The sequence below is a fragment of the Labeo rohita genome, chromosome 24 (genome assembly GCF_022985175.1).
Source record: "Labeo rohita strain BAU-BD-2019 chromosome 24, IGBB_LRoh.1.0, whole genome shotgun sequence".
Lineage (NCBI taxonomy): Eukaryota > Metazoa > Chordata > Actinopteri > Cypriniformes > Cyprinidae > Labeo > Labeo rohita.
Window position 1 is genome coordinate 26,728,916 of NC_066892.1, and position 18,725 is coordinate 26,747,640.

The window sequence follows — 18,725 nt, forward strand, 5'->3', positions numbered from 1 at the left end:
TTCACAGTTTTAATTTGTCTTACTCTTGACTAAGGTATGTAGGCCCAACAAACATGGTTACCTATTAGCATCTGTGCTGGATGTAAGAGTACACCAGTGCTGTAGACTGGTAGATATACCTTACAGCTTACAAGGTAACCAAGGATTGAAAGTAGTATTGCTGTTGTCAATCATGTACACAGCATTTTTATTCTTATAAGTTGTCACCTTTTCTGTCTTTTCTTTTTGGAACACAGTGTTGTTCAGTGATTTTCGAACTGTTTACATGAAACCTTTTTGGGCCAGGATGATCCGTCCAAGCTTGGACGATGCTTTGAATTACGTAGCTCTGTACTATATTTTGGCTAATTTGTCTAAAATACTATGTTTAAAACTTACTGAATGTTAGGATGTAAAAATTCTCCATCTACCCTTTGGATTTTCACATAAGTTATCTGAGAAAAGGATGAAGCGAGAATGCCCTCATCAACTTAATTTTGTTACAAAAGAATTTTAAATTCATACCCCTGGATCTTCTACTGAAAAGCAAGCATAGTTGATGTTGTGGGCTGAATGGATCAGTTTTACTGCATAACCTCATTTTGGTGCTGTGAAAATCAAATGTAGTTGTATGCTCACTGTCTCCATCAAGATGAAACACTTCCTCGCATGTAAGAGGAGTTTATTAGACTGTACAAAGGAAGAAATAAACTACATGAATCAACGCTGACATCTCTTTAATGTCATTCAGAGCATAAATGTGGTGTCACAGAATTTCAGAAGTTAAAACGATAAAGGCTTAATAATCAGCAAATGTCATTTGAAATAAGTTATCCTGCATGATTGTGTGTTCCACTGCCAAGGAACTTACATTGCTGGCATGTAATGAAGACCTGCTAGGAATCAATGACTTAACACATGCGGTGCGTGAGACAATGAAGACAAGAAACAGGCAATATTCATGCTAAAACAAAATGAAACCTATATAGGAAAAGAAAGGACTTAATAGAGAACTGTAGGGGAGCCGTGTGACCATTACAAGCGAAATTATTTATCGTCATAGTTCCCCAAATACAGAAATGTACTCTCCATGATTACGCAACCAGTGAAAATCCCTAAAATATTACATGTGAATTCTTTACTATTACGTCGCAACATAACTTGTATTAAATATAAGGCAAACTGTAGTGAACATTTCTAAGCTAGTCTTACAGAAGGTCCAGAAACTCTCAAACACTTCACTGGTTTTCACATTCACAGCAAATCAAAGAAAGCCATGCATAAAACTTGATTCGTACTAGGCGATTATATCATGTAAAAGAGCAAAAGACAACTCAGTACAATACTTGATAATACTGTTAGTGTTCTTTTGAAAAAGAGGCTGATGGCTACAGACGCCAGCTCATCTGCTCCCTCTGGTGGTCATTACAAACATGCCAATATGTCTTGACTGTTCCCATTCAATCCATCCTACTGTATATAGTTTGTAAAATCAGCATTAGTGAATCCCAAATCCTAGTGTTTCCAAATGGCACACTATATCTGAGGTGTTTAGGCTAATATTGCCCATAAGGCCCATGGAAGTTTGTGACAATTCTCTAACAAATTTTCAATTATTTAGAAAAAGCAAGTAATGCAAGGCCAAAACTGCCAAAGCAGTCATTGCATGTATAATCCTTAATATTTAAAATAAAAAAGTTGTAATAAAATTGAAGTACAGTACTACATTTAAGTATATATAATTTTCACAAGCAAATTTAAAAGGTTTCTGTTTCAGAATTTTATAACGTGGTCATTAACATTTGGTCTGTGTTCAAAATTGAATACTATACTGTATATCTTACTAGTTTGCAGTATACATTGTATACTATGTACTTTTACAAAGAGTATGTAAAACAGTAGGTTTTATTTTGCACATTTTAACTAGAATATGAAATGATCAAGTGCTTAAAGGTTTAATTCAGTGGCGCCAAGTCAAGCGCATTGAATTGTGGTTCAAAGTTCACATTGATTAATACAAGTTTGGGGTCAGCAGTTTTTTTTTTTTTAATGCCACTTTTTCAGCAAGAACACATTAAAATGACCAAACTCAACAAAAATATGAACCATTTTCAACACTGATGATATCCTGAGCAGCAAATCAGCGTATTGTGATGGTTTCTTTATTCTGCATTGCATCACTGGAATAAAATGCATTTTAAATTTTTTAATTCACATAGAAAGAAAATATAAAATGTATTATTATTTTTAATATTACTCTACTTTTGATCAAATAAATGCAGCCTTGGTGAGCATAAGAGGCCTTTTCAAAAACAAAAACACCGACCCCAAACTTTTGAATGCTAGTACATGTATCTTACGTACTGCAGCAGTAAGAATAGTATGCTGGTGTGCTATTTTGAACACAGCCGGTCTTACTACATACAATCGAGACGATCATTTTATTGCATACGAGTATGCAAATTGGGGTGCTGCATATGTATACAATGCTAATTTCAACATTCAGAATGTTTCAGTGGATGGCGAGTGATCCACATAATACCTCAAAACTGAATCATCAAGATTCTTGGAAGAAACATTAATAAAGGGAATGCTCATAAGGGAATATGTGTTGATCCTATAACCCTTTCAGCCCATCACTCTTTTTGTTTCTCCTAAGAAAACAGAACCACAGGCGTCCTCTATTGTTCATCTGTGGTCTCATCCTTTCAATGAAAAGAGCCTCACTAAGACATCTGCCACATCAGCAGCCAGCCGGGACGCGCCGTATAATGCTGCTTTTCAGTGCTTCTGGCTTCAGGCCTCTGGTGATTCGTGATGGCTCTATGGAAATGTCTGAGTGACCGAATCAAAATACTGAAAAGTGTTCAAATTTCCAAAATACTTAACCGTTAAGATGCCTAAAATACGATGAAGTGCATCAAAGTGCATACATTTGAAGGGACAATGGAAAATTAGCTGTTTCTTTACTCATCCTCAGACCATCCAAGACATATGTGACTTTTTTTTTCTCTTCAGTAGAGCAATAAATAAGATTTTTACCTGAAATCATGGTGATTCATAAAATGCAAGTAAGCAGCTGGCCATTTTTGGGATTTAAAAAATAGCATATTAAGGAACACAAAATTAAAACCCGTGGCTCCTGACAATATATTGATGTCTTATGAAGCAAAACAATCTGTCTGTGCAAGAAACTAAACATTATCAGGGTTCGTACAGATACTGTAAAAATAAATTCCAAGACTTTCAAGGACTTCGAGCACTACTTTTTGGATTTGCAAGGACTTCAATCAGATCTCACGTATGTCTTCTATTTCAAATTCTATAAAAGAGAAATAAATAAAAATATACTACTAATAATGGCAAAAATAAAGTGAAGCACACACATGCGAAGTATTACAAAATATACAACACTTTTACTAGTAAAACCACAGTTAATTTTCTTAAGGAATTTGTATGTTTGTACTAAATTGCTTTTTTTCTTTGTTTTGTTTTTATTATTGTACTGCCTTAAAGTCCCCCGTAGTGAAAATCCAGATTTTTATGTTGTTTGTCTATGTGGTGTTTTTATTATGGTTTTAGACAAACCATGTGCCAGTCCATTAATCAACACCATTGCTGTGTATTTTCTCCTTAAAACTATAGTTTCCCAAAGGCTGTCCCAGAAATGCACTCTGAAACAGCCCTTTTTTTGCTACATCACAAACTTTAGTAACCAATCACGTCAAAGGATAGATTCCTATCATTAGCATGCAAAATATACCAATAGGATTATCAGCACAAAACCACATATTAAATGGAGCATTTAATGGAGCATATCAAGCATTAAAGAGAGGACAACCTCTAGGCGCTAACCTCTAACTTGAAAAATAAAAGTCACAAACTAGACTGCATTCGAGCCTTCAAGGGATTTTGAGTAACTTTAATACATGTTACAGTATCCACTGTAGTTGTCCGCTAGTAAAAACATAGTTTTCACACGAAAAAAAAAAAAAGAAAAACATTTAAATATGTCATTTTGATTACAGGGGGACTTCAATGATTTGATGGTTTCTGCTGTTTAAGGAAAAAAAAAAAAACGTTCACGTTCTGAAGTCCCGATCTGAATAACGATTTGCGAACCATCAGTTCAAATCACGTATCGTGAATCTTTTGATTTAAAACACTCCATCTGAATCATTCAATTCATGAAATGAGTCACAAACCTATTCCGAACTAAATAAAATGTTTCGCAATACATGAATTGAAGTTCCAATCTAAGTCAAATGTTTCACAATACGTGAAGCTCCAATCTAAATCTGTCAATCATTTAGTGATGCAATGGTTTAACTGATTTGGAGATTCGAAAAGTGAATGGCTCTTTTAATTTGATCTGGTTTTTACTAGCGAAATTGCTTGAAATTAATGATCAAAGTCATGAGTTTAAATCAATTGGAGCAGTGTAAATGACTCCGTTGATTTGGTTGATCTGTGCCTCTTTTAGCTTCTTCAGCCATGTTTACACAACTCTCAGTACTACTACTTTCTTAGCTTGATTTGTTTTCTGACATTACTTGAAATGAGCAAAAAGTTAATTTATAAGTGTTTTAATTAAGTGAAATTTCTATGAAAAAATATGTGCTTATTGACAAAATTAAACACTTATTTCATAGATACATTCTTTTAATAATTCAAGCACCTCTTCAGGAATATTACTAATTTACCAGCCTTATTTTAATTTCAAAAAGTCAAATATAAGTACTTTAAGTACCTCGTAGAACCCTGCATTATTTGCCACATTATTACCTGTGTTAAAAGGAAAGTCAGATTTTAATTTTTTTTTCTTGCATGAACTGGTTCTTTATAATGATGTGAAAAGTGGATGGTTTACATGTCTAAAGCATATGAAGTAAACAAACTAGTCTTTATAAGCTCACCTGTTTACATAATTAATAAGAAACCGTAAATATGTTTATTTGGCCCCTTCACTGAAGTGTTCGTTTCACACATGCGCATATCAGCAGCTAATCTCTCTTTGGTCCAAGTCGAACTGTTTCCTCAGTTCAGTGACTGTTGGAGGAATCAATTACACTGGTATTTTGGCTCATTTCGAATTGTAATGACTGTCAGGTGAGTTAAGATTAAGTAACTTGTATATCTGTGCGGCTTGAGTCGTGAATTGTTTCAGATGGTTCAGTTAAATTTTGTAAACTGTTTCAAGTAAATTGCCAAAAAGAACCGGTTCAAAAAAAATATTTGTTTGTGAACCAGACATCACTTGTTTACCTGAAGCTCTGGATTACAGGTAATAATGTTTGGTTTCTTACACAGACTGATTGTTTTGCTTAAGACCTTAATATATCATCAGGAACCACAGGTATTCATTTTGTCTTGCCTTATGCTTCGTTTTGACTCTCAAAGCGATAGCCGTTGGCTTGCATTTTATGAATCACCAAGCTGAAAATCAGTTTCAGCTAAAAATCTTCTGAAGAAAGTCACCCACATCTTGAATGGTCTGAGGGTGAATACATTGTCATTTTCCTTTTTGGCTGAGCTATTCCTTTAAAAAAATATTCTGGATAAAATAATGTTGACTTGTCTTGTGTTGACCACACATACTTGTATTTTACCTAAAGTATTTCTTTGAGATTTGTGTGATTCTTTTTTCAAATGTAATGGTGCTTTCACACTTGTCACTTTGTTTCGGAACCTGGCAGGTTTCCCCCCTGCTCAAAATTATAAATTAATATAGTCACAGAATCCCGGAAAATAAACCGTGGAACTTTGACCAATGAGAGGGCAGTTTAATCGCACGTGACTTGTATCAACACATTTGGTCCGTTTACAAAATTTGCTGTGTGAAAGCGAACCGCACCATAAAAAGCAACATTGTAATCATTTTAATCCCCGTTTTGGAACAAAGCAATCGATCTACAGGTGTGAAAGCACCCTAAGATTGTATACTAATTCTTTTTTTTGGAACTTTTATATAAAAGATTGTATGCCAATTTGATTACGTTCAATATGACATAATTGATGCACCCTGTGACTAACATATTGGATGTTGTCATCTCATTAGAAGTAGAGTCTGTCTGAGATGACTGCAGGAAGGTGGGTCATTATCTGCATGCGAATCCACCAATGCGGCTCCATGGGGCTGTAGCGCGTGTACGGCCGCTTGGACATGATGGCATCCGCGATGTCGTCTAAAACCGGATCAATCTCTCGCTGGCCACTGCCGCAGTAGGAGCGCATGAGAGCCATGTACTGCTCAAAATGAGCTTTCCCATAGTCCTCCTGGACATCGGGGGGGCGCCTCCTTCCAGAGCTTCTCTGCTGTTGTTGTGACTATGTCACGTGTCAGGATGCCCGTGGCCACGATAAAGTTTCCGGGCTCAATGACGGAAACTTTAACGCCCCAAGCCTTCATTTCATACCTGAGACAGTCAGAAAAAGCCTCCACTCCGTATTTGGATACGCAGTAAGGGGATCGGAGGGCGTTTCCCATTCTGCCGTACATGCTGGCGATGTTCACCACACGACCTGTGACCAAAAGACAAAAAAAAGTTTAATATTTTTACCATTTTAAATAAATGTTTTCTATATGAATTTATTTCATATAGATTAGCTGATTGGCATGTCAACATATTCTAATTGGTTGAGATAGTGAATTGGTGGGTTTTTGTTAAATGTGAGCCAAAATCATCACAATTAAAAAACCAAAGACTTAAACTACTTCAGTCGTGTGCACTGAATTTATTTAAACACGAGTTTTTTTTGAGTTGAATTACCGAAATAAATGAACTTTTCCACGACATTCTAATTTATTGAGATGCACCTGTATATATAATAAATAAATAAAAATTCATATAATAAATGAATTAAAATTCATTACAACCTAAAATGAAGGCACAAATCAAGAAATTGAGGCATTTAGATGTAGGCCTATTTCCCGCTATTTAATTCAGCTCAGAGGGAAATGAATGCATTTAACTTGCAGTTACAAATGCAAAAAGTAACATTTTGTTATTTTAAACAAAACATTGAATACTGATATTTACATGTATTTTTAAAATGAATACACTTTACATGTGAAATCAATATTAGAAGTCTTTTAATATTTACAGTAAGTCACTGTTAAGTAAGTGAGTTAGTGCGATTGAACTGAATCATTTAACGGGTGATTCATTGAAGAACGAAACACCGTCAAGTTGCTCCAAGACGCAAAACAGTGCTGTGGCTGTGTTTGGAATGGTCATTTGTTGGCGAAATACAGCAAAAACAGGCAATATGCTGTCTAAAACGTAAGTCTCTTAATATTAACTTCTTGTTTATTGATGAACTGTTGCTTAAAATCAGTATCACATTTGTGATCCTGCTGAAACACTCTTCGGTTGACATTGACTAACTTTCTGTGTGTCACAGAGAGAGAATGAAACAATCAACATAAATAGCACTTAGTCTTTCACAAAACTTAGGGACATCATAACTAACCACTATTAATTTATGGTCTTGAACATGTCCAGCGTTTATCGGTTTGTGCATCAGTAATAATAGTCCGTGGGGAAACAGTGTTCCGTGTGTAGTTACAGTAAATGGACTAAACGATGATTTTTATGTATTCGAGTTACTCGAGGAATCGTAGGAACAGCCCTATCCACAAGTTTCCGGGGGGCGCTACTGTAAACATGAACGTGGGTACAACTTCCGGTGATGCATCCTTCATAAAAGGAGCGAAGCAAGAACACATCCGGGGATTTGAATTGTACTTGGCTAGATGTGAACTTTGAATTGGAACAGTACTTGGGTGAACAATGATGACGTTTCACAAGTCCACAAGAACAAGTACAGACAAGAACGCATATTGAGAAACGGCTGAAGACACGAGAGATGAACTAATCAATTCTCTTTCCGGCACAGACTGCATAGGTTAAGCTTATGGGGCTGTCACGTGATGAACAAACGACTCAAACCCGAAAACTTGTCAGATAAGAGGTGAGGTGAACTAATCATAGACTAAAGACCCAGGTAAACAATGAATTAATCTTTTCTGTTTCTTATAGCATTATAGTTTTGTCTTGTTTGTAGTGTGATCAACGTTTGTGTAAGCAGTAGATGTGTTAGGGAAGTAACACGTAACATTTTAATTACATTTTGCTAAAATGAACAAAATGACTCAAAAAAAGATTCGCTCATTTTGCTAAATGAGACTCAAAGGTCCGAGTCGGTAAAATGATCCGAACTTCCCATCACCCCCTTCCCATCACTCAGAAACGAGTGGCGTAGAAACGGTCCTCGTCCGCCCCTGCAGCCTATCTATAACGCATGCCGAGGGCCGGCTCTACGTCACATCTTGTGACGTAACCTCGACTTAGCTTTTCAACCCGGAAGAACGAAGTTGCTCAGAAAAATAAAAAAATAACCAATTTCCACTTTTTGATAACATTTATGAGTGCTATTAGTGTTTTTACTGAAATGCAGTCTGTACATATCTGTTCACATCTCAAAAAAATGTGTTCTGGGGTTTCATGACCCTTATGTGCTTACATATTTTACCATATGTAATATGTAAATTCCTTTGAAAATGAGAAAAAATATCTAATAAAAATATAAATTTCAATAAATAAAAATAAAAAAATAAATGAAAAAAGAATTTAATGGATTACATATGGTAAAATATATAAGCACAGAAATTATATATATTTTTAAATATGGTTTTTCTTTTCTCAACATTTTTTTTTTTTTAAATTATGAAGCATCAGTGTCAAAATAATGTACCATGGTGCCAACAAAAATGAAAAATGTATATAATGGAATGGAAACATTGGGTCATGAAAATCACAACTGTTTGTCAGGCCACACACTCCAAAGTCCATTTGCTTTAACCATTGATCCATTCAGATCCAAACATTCCTTTAATTCAGTGAAAGACTAACAGGAGTGGAAACTGTAGAGAAACAATAAAGGGGTCATCGGATGCAAAGTTCACTTTTACATGTTGTTTGAACATTAATGTGTGTTGGCAGTGTATGCACACATCTATCCTATAATGATAAAAATCCATGCAGTAAAAATAATATATATATATTTTTTTTTAAATCGAGCCATTCTCCGATGGTGTGGTGTCACACCGACAGAGGCCGCTCCCACGATAGTTGATTGACATGAGCGTCTTACCTCAGATCAGCTGTAACAGTCCGACCTCTTTGTTTTGATGCCGGAGCAGGGATGTAAGTTAGACAAGAATATCTCAGATTGAGCGATTGAGGTGTTGTGTTGCTGGATGTAATAATGAATATAGTGGTCATCATTTACTCCCGACATCTGAGCCGCTGAAGATGCAGTAGATTACATTTGTTTGTGAAGGGACTGCACCTCCTGATCTACATATATCCGTCTATGTTCACGCGAATCATTTGTGATCCAGCTTCACTTACAGCAAAAGTGATTATAAGGCTTTTTTTAAATGAATCTATACGATCGGCTTTCCTAATAATGTGCTAGTTAGCAAGTTTAGCAGCTAAATGCGGCTAAAGTAAAAAGGCTCGTCACTCCACAGAGAGAAGAGAGGGGCGGGGTGAGCAGAGCTCATTAACATTTAAAGCAACCTCGACCAGAACACGATGATTTTTGCAGAGCTGATTTTGGCAAGGTAAAAAAGGTGTTATTTACACTACTATTAAGACATTTTAACCAAAGCATGTTATAGACGTTTCATTAAGATCCTAAAGAATCATATCATCTTGTGGAAAACGGGCATCCGATGACCCCTTTAACATTTGTCTGCAAACTAAACTGAGTAAAACTCAGACAAATTACATATTATCTATACCCGAAAGTTCAACACAACCAAAAGCAGGTTGACAGCACTTGGACTGCGTGTTCATAGGCTGAAGGTGTGTAGTTATTTTACCTTTAGCCCTGCGGATGAGAGGCAGGAAGGCTTTGGTTACTCTGATGGTGCCCCACAGGTTGACCTCTGAAACCTGCTTGTATGTGTCCATGGTTGTGAACTCCACTTCACCGAATGTGGAGATACCAGCATTGTTGACCACAGCCCAGAGACCTGCAAGATAGAATCACAAACCCGCTCAAACTCACTGATCAGGCATTCCGATTAAACTCACACAGCTGTGAACAAAACCAATATTAAAATGGTTTTGCTCGCCATTTTAAATCATTAAACTGAATAGCTCATTGCACCTTCAAAAATAAGATGGATCTGTAATACTGACAGCTAGTGGTTGAATTGGGTACTGCAGATCAAATTCAAAATATTGGACAGCGTTGTTTCTTCTCAGACTTGACGCTCACATGTGATGCCAGATTTTTAGGTCAGGTACAATCTGCAATCTCTGACCTAGTTTGTTTGCAGGCATCCTTTGCTGCAATATGCTGTGTTTTCTGCCAAGTGGCAACCCGGGGCGTCGAAATACCACTGGGTAAATTGGCAGTGGGCGGAGTCACAGAACAAAACAAAAACAGACATTCTGACATGGAACCATATGGAGCGAGGTGGCAATTTGTAGCTTGAATGTGTGAGGCATCTAGTATCATTCACTTTTAGTTATTTTTGATGTACAAAAACAGTCCGTTGTGCTGATTTATAAAGCAAACTGGTACAATTTTAAATTTACAGTATTGTCAGAGTTGCAGACTGATTTATATTCACATATAATGTATTCACCCCCTTGTCATCCAAGATGTTCACATCTTTCTTTCTTCAGTCGTAAAGAAATTATGTTTTTTGAGGAAAACATTTCAGGATTTTTCTCCATATAATGGACTGATATGGTGCCCCGATTTTGAACTTCCAAAATGTAGTTTAAATGCGGCTTCAGAAGATCCCAAATGCAGTTGTAAACAATCCCAGCCAAGAAAGAAGGGTCTTATCTATCGTAATGATCAGTTATTTTCATTTTAAAAATGCAATTTAAATACTTTTTAATCTCAAACACTCGTCTGGTCTTTCTCTCCCTGAACTCTGTATATTCTGGCTCAAGACAGTTAGGGTATGTCGAAAAACTCTGATCGTATTTTCACCCTCAACTTCAAAAATCATGTCAAAATCATCCTACATCACTGCAGAAGTACCGACCCAGTCTTTGCAAAGTGAACATGCAAAGAAGATCAAACACCCTTAACAAAAAAAAAAAAAAAAGTAAAACAGCGATATAGGACGATTTTAAAGTTGAGGGAGAACATGAGATGGGAGTTTTTCGACATACCCTAACTGTCATGAACCGGAATGAAAACAGTTCAGGCAGAGTAAGATAAGATGAGTGTTTGGTGTATATAAATTGTATTATTTTGATTAAAATAACCAATCGTTTCGCTAGATAAGACCCTTCTTCCTCGGCTGGGATCTTTTACAACCGCATTTAAACTGCACTTTGGAAGTTCAAAATCAGGGCACCATATCAGTCCATTATATGGAGAAAAATGCAAAAATGTTTTCCTCAAAAAACAATTTCTTTATGACTGAAGAAAGAAAGATGTGAACATCTTGGATGACAAGGGGGTGAGTACATTATATGTCAATCTTTGTTTTGGAAGGGGACTTCTCCTTTAAGCTGACAGTTTTATTTTGTGATGGATTTCAGTATTACCATGGGAGGATGTATATGGAAATCGGTTTCTACCACCGAATACAAAATAAAACAGTAATTGGATTTTATTTTCTTCTCAGAATTTTGGCGTAAACTTGAAATTAACTTATTTTTTTATTCGGTAAATTTATTTTATTTTATATTCAGCCAGAAAATTTTCCAATTAGTTTCAAAAGCAGGACTTTTATTTTGACAATCATCTTCACTGCTGATCTTGCTGGTTTATTATTATTTATTTATTTTTAGACAATTATCCATAAGTAGAGCTGTTAATAGAATAAAATTACTTTAAGTGATCTAAAGTTTTCCAGCTTTGGAAACCAAAATGTCAGTACAGTAATTCTACTGCATGAAATATTATTGCGTTAAATACACTGAATTCATATCTAAAGTTCGACCTCCCTGTATTGTAGCATTCTTAGACCCCCTATTGCCCTCTTGTGGTCTCATGAGGTCCCTAAGCCCAAGTTTGAAAACCCCTGTCCCCAAAAACACATACAACAACCTGCTTGTATTTTGAACAATAATATTCTTAATGAATCTAGGGTTACTGAATGAACACACACCCCCCTGTAAAATTCAGTATCAACCAGTGGCGGCTACTGGTCTGTCAAATAGGGGAAGCTCATTTTCGGCCTACATCATAAAATTGTCTATTTATTTATTCACAAGAATGTGCCTTATTGTCATAAGTAAGTCACAATGCAAACAATCGTAAAAAAAAAAGCTTTAGTTTTATTATGCAAAATATGATGTATTTTTTCTTTTAGTCAGATGCTACTATATAGTATAAATATTTTGCAGTTTAAATAAGGTTATTATGGAGATTTATTTATTTATTTATTTATAAAGTATTTTAATAGAAATATAAGGTTTCATTATGTTATGTTAAAATTTTTCAAGATTACTATATATATATATATATATATATATTTATATTAATTTATAGTCATCCTCCATGTTAATATTTAATTTAATGTATATAATATATATATATATATATATATATATATATATATATATATATATTGATTACTACATTAAATATTAACATGCATGAATGAATGAACGATCTAAAAAAATATTAAACTCTGTAAAAGTGAAACAAGGAATGTGGTGTATAATTGTGTGAAATGTATGATGAAAATCAAGCAATTTCGCCAAGCAAATATAAAGAAATAGGTTGCAGCAGTTTTTATTTCGACTGAACTTGAGAAATCCGCGATGGGACTGAGCGCGAATAGCTTCAGCGATTCCTTATAGTACAAAATCGCTGTCAGTCAAAAGGAGATGCAATCTTTCGACAGACCCGCCAATCATCACGCAGAAGCTCGGAGTCCAGGCCAGCCCACTCCTCATTTGCTCCTCATTCACCCCCAGAGACGCTGAGCGTCCGTGGGCGGGAAATAATCGCAGCGTTTATCCAATGACCGTCTAGTTTCAAAGCACTGAAAAAAAACGTTCAAAGCAGCCGCATTGAAGTCAATGGACGCTGGGCTTCAACGGGGAAACGCACTGTGACGCTACGGGAATGTATGAGAAGAAAATCAAGTCAGCCGACCTGCTATATCTAACTGATTCTGAACGAACTCGTCTTTGAGACGAACGTTTTCTAACGCATTTTTAGTCAATAAAATGTTAATACAATAGTACATAATTTGACCATTAATTTTGTGACATTATAGCGGAAGCTGAGCTTCCCTTGCAGTCTTAAAGAAATCGCCACTATCAACGTCCACACAACTTTATTTTTTATAGCATTTAATTATTTATAGCATCATATTTAAGTGTTTACATCAAGGAGATAACACAAGGATCGTACAGCTTCAGTTCAGACTTTGAGTCAGTAAATAGTAGTGCGTTTAGTAAACTAATCGGCCGTTTTACAGTGTGCCATATTTTTAGGAAAATTTATGATGTTGGTTATTTCTGTTTGGTCGGCAGCACAAAGATCCACTTGAATGGTTTATAGCAGGTATAAAGAGTGATGAACAATCATTAAACTATATAGCCGTAACTGGTGGGAGCGGTTTAGTGTATGGTGTGGTGTGGGCGGAGTGACACAGTGACTGAGAGCAGGGGTACGGGGGTCATTATTATCGCTAATGTATTATTATCTTTAGTGTTTTTTAGCTATCCCCACCTGAACCGTCCTTCAGATTAATGATTGTTCATCACTGTTTACACCTGACAGAATCCAAACAGTAGATCTGGGGACTAAAAATCAAACACACACAGAAAATAATGAACAGCATAAATTGTTGCAACAAAATTGACTAGTTTACAAAATGCATAAAAATTCACTGACATTAAGCTGTATGATCCATGTGTAGTCTCCTTGATTTAATCACTTGAATGTGCTTAAATATGTTTTATCTAAAACGGAGCTTCTTATAATCTGCGCAGTTATCACATAGGTCTATTAACAACAACAACAAAAAAAAAAGGCATTAAATGCATTTAACAATTTTTACGACATCACACAAAATCAAATATATTTATAATGTATTTTATATTGTATATATATTTTATAATGTAATTTATTCCTGTGATCAAAGCTAAATTTTCAGCACCATTACTCCAGTTTTCAGTGTGAAATGACTCTTCAGAAATCATCTAATATGCTGATTTGTGAAACTTTGTGAAACTTTTTAATAATAATAGTAGTAATAATAACAATAATAATAATAGCATAATAATAATTATTATTATTATTATAATAATAATAATTATTATTATTATTATTATCAATATTTAAAACAGTTGAATACATTTTTTTCCAGGATTCTTTGAATTTAAAGATCCAAAGATCTGCATTTATCTGAAATAAAAAGCTTTTGTAACATTATACACTATACCATTCAAAAGTATAAAATGAATGACAGAATATAATACTTTTTTTTTTTTTTATCAAGAATGCTTTAAACTGACAAAAAGTAACATACATGAATAATGTTACAAAATATTTCTATAATAAATGCTTTTCTTCTGAACTTTCTATTCATCAAAGAAACCTGAAGATATAATATTATAATATTAGTAATAATAAATGTTTTTTGAATAGCAAATTAGAATATTAGAATGATTTGTGAAGCGAATTCTTTAAAAGAAGAGAATTCTTTAAAAAAAAACATTAAAAATCTTACTGTTCAAAAACTTTTGACTGGCAGTGAAATTTTGTATAAAAATAAGAAAATATATATATATATATATATTAAAATAAAAAAAGCCTTCACAAAAATGGAAAAACACTCAGAAACAGAGAACCATAATGCTCCACACTTTGTGTTTTTCTTCATCATACTTTTTTTTTTAAAAGTAGTTTTCTTGCAAATAAACTACACCTTGATTCCAGCCACACCAGATGTTCAATAAATAAATAAATGAATAAATGAAATAAAGCTGAAATATAAATAAAAAAATATTATATAAAATATAAATAGAACTAATAAATATTAGAAAAATAATTTCAAAAATGAAAACAAAAAATATTGCCTTGGCAACTAATTAAAATATAATAAGTTGATATACAGAAATTACTATAACTAGAAATTAAAATAAAAAAGTTAAAAAAAAATGTTTTTATGGTACAAGTTATAGAAAAATTTAATTACAGTGGACGTATTAAATATAAATGTATATTTTTGTGTGTATGTGCGTGTTTATTAAAATAAATAAATAAATAATAATATATATATATATATATATTTTTTTTTTTTTGTATAAACACACAAACTTTTTTTTTTTTTTATACACTGCTCTGAAATCTCCCCATTTTCCATCATGATCTTTGAACTCCCCATCCTCTATGAACTTCGTAAAACCCTCACCTTTCTCTGAGTCTTCCAGGTTGGCAGTCACAAACTGGACAGCCTGAGAGACCTGCTCCTCATTGCAGACGTCCAGCTGCACAACCTTCAGCTTCTCTGAATGAAAGTTCTCCAGTTCCTTTGCACCTTCTCCATCCTTCCACACACAGAAGGGCATTTACAATGTACACACAATTGCTCATTATAATGGGAGTAATTTAGTTTATTCTCTATTCTTAAAAAAAAAGTTTAGATCAAGTTTAGATCATAATATATACATGAAAGTGACATAATAATTTGGTCATACTGCTAGAATTGTGAAAAGCTCTGACACAAGGCCAACTGAATCTTGTGAAATGTATTGCATAACCTTCAGCTCCTTTGACTTAAGTCCTGCAGCATATATGTTTATATATAAACTGCAGCTCAGGAGAAGCTGAGTTGTACATTACAAGAAAAGCTGAACCATTACCTTAAACAGACAACCTGCAAACACCGTGAAGCCAAGCTTATGAAAATGCTTGGCCAAAGCGAGTCCAAATCCAGTGTCACAGCCGGTAATGAGCACAGCTTTCTTTTCAACCTACAAAGGAAACATTATGTAATATTACTTTCATAAAGTCACGGCATTACTGGGCAACTGCAGCCCAACGTGCCAACAATTCACAGCGCTTCTAAGAATAAAACGGGCCTCATCTGAGCTGCAATTCCTAAAATGTGTTACTAAATCAGTGCTATTCAAACTCTGAGTAATCGATACAAAAATAAGCATTTAAAAAAAAAGAAGAAAGCAGCTCAATTCAATGATAGAAAGATGGCGTAAATGGCATAAATTTTATAGAAGTAAAATAACATCACAGCTATGCATTATTAGTTAGTATTTCAATAAAATAAAAATAAATATACAATATTTGCATACAATATTTGCATGCACCGAGACCAATTTCTATCTGATAAAAACATATTTTCTTTGTATAAAAATATATATTTATACAGTTTTAGAATTTTTATATTTTATAAATAAAAATAAAGCACTACATTTCCTGGAATTTTGTGGATGCCATTATATTCCATGTTTTCAAAGCTTGGAAATCAGTTATAAAATTCTGATATGACTACAATTTTAATGACAATGCAAGTCCATGAGTGTTGAAATGCAAAATGGATTGCATCTATAATAAATAAATAAATAAATAAATCACAGAAATTCATATGCCAATCACTAGGGCTCTATATAAGGTAAATATACATCATTATTAATATATTTTATAGCACACAAATATACATATATTGTAAAATGTACTATTTATACCACACATGCACTGCATATTTCAAGGTTTCGGGTTTGATCTTGAAAACTTGTACCTCTAGTTTGATGGCAATAATACAAATCCTGCATAATGAATGTGCATTATTACCATAAATAAATAAAAATAAATACAAAACGCACAGAACTGATAATGCTCATCACTAGGACTCTATATAAGGAACAAAATTATTAATATATTTCATGGCACGCACACACATACCATGCATACTAGATAACGCACCATTTATACCACAAATGCATGCATGGTGATAACAGAAATCCTTGTGCCCTTTACTTTATTGTCATTAAACTGGAGGTACAACGATCCAAAATCAACAGAGGCTGAAACATTCTTTTATGCATCTTAGAATTAAATAACTAGTACACTAACTTACGTTACTGTAGGATGGAACGTGTAAGTTTTAGGTGAGTGTAATATATAATGTGCAAAGTGAGTGCAAGACAAATTTCGGACAATAAAACATGACATCATACAGTATATACCACAATATATGTTGTTTGTACTGTACTTCACCTTCACTGTCCCGCGGGGCAGTCGCGGCATGGCCACGTACAGCACGAAAAGCGCGTACATCAGCACGATGCACTCGGTGACGCTCGCCTCCGGGAAGCCACAGCATCGCGCGAAGAGGTTGAGCACGGACGGCAAGCCGAAGCCCAGGATGAGCGTTAGAAACACCGAAAACGCGACAAGAACCGCGACCCTCAGCATCGGCAGCGCAGCCATCTTGAACTGTTGACAACTCTGGCGGAGGCGGGGCCGTACAGCCGCTTCTTATGAATTATGCAAATGTACGCAAATTACAGAACGTTTGCCTACTAAAATGAGCGAATGCTCTCGAGGGGCGATGTCGGGTGCATAAATTATGATAATGTGAATAACAGTCCGCTTCAATCAATCAATCAATCAGTAAATACAAAACAATAGTCAACAGGCTATGCACGCATTTTTTTTAAATGAATTAAATTATTGATAATCATTATATTACTTTAACCTAAAAAGCGAACAATTAAAATATCATTTTACACTTTTGATCATAATTTAAATATAAAAAGTTTTTTTTTTTTTTTAATTTCCAATGGAACCATTTATATTTGGTTGAATTTAACTTTATAGAAAACTTGTAAGAGTATTTTTAAAAATTATATGTAGTATGCTTGAACTCAGTGTATTATATTTGTATTATAAAACAATGTATTATAAGTATTATAACTATATATTTTTTTATTAGTGTACAGTATAAACTGCAAACACTTTACCAACCGCTAGATGCCGCTTTGTTTCTGATTAAAATTATTCATAAATAATTTTGCTTGAGATATTCCCTACCACTCAATAGTTTGGGATCAGTAAGACTTGTAATGTTTTTTTGTTTTTGTTTTTTAAGAAAAAAGCATAAGAATTCTCTTATGCTCATCAAGACTGCAACAGTAATATTGCAAAATGTTATTACATTTTAATATACTTTAAAATATAATTTATTCCTGTGATGCCAAATATTTTTATCAGCTGTCACTCCGGTCTTAAGTGTCACACGATCCTTCAATAATCATTTTAATATGCTGATTTATTATCAACGTTGAAAACAGTTGTGCTGCTTAATATTTTTGTAACTTGTGATACTTTTTGTCAGGATTCTTTGATCAATAAAAGAATAAAAAGAACAGCATTTATTTAAAATAGAAAGGTTTTCTAACAATATACAGTACTGTTTAAAAGTTTCGGGTCAGGAAATGTTTATTCTTTCTTTTTTTATTAATACTTAATTCAGCAAGGATGTGTTAAATTAATAAAAAGTGACAGGATAGATTAACATTGTTAGAAAAAAAAAATATTATGTATAAATGCAGTTCTTTTTAACTTGTTATTCATCAAAGAATCCTGAAAAAAGAATCACAGGTTCCAAAAAAATATTTGGCAGCACAACTGTTTGCAACATTGATAATTATAATAATAAATCCGCATATTAGAATGATTTCTGAAGGATCATGTGACACTTAAGACTGGAGTAACAGCTG

At 34.1% G+C, this 18,725-nt stretch overlaps 1 protein-coding gene across 1 annotated transcript; it reads right to left on the minus strand.

The window, feature by feature from the left end:
• Positions 1-644: 644 nt before the first annotated feature.
• bdh1 (3-hydroxybutyrate dehydrogenase, type 1) lies at positions 645-17,447 on the minus strand. Its single transcript, XM_051097787.1, is given in 6 exon segments — positions 645-6,270; positions 6,272-6,501; positions 9,872-10,024; positions 15,398-15,533; positions 15,849-15,959; positions 17,221-17,447. Coding segments are annotated over 6 exon segments (1,080 nt in total). The 5' UTR covers positions 17,434-17,447; the 3' UTR covers positions 645-6,033.
• Positions 17,448-18,725: the final 1,278 nt, after the last annotated feature.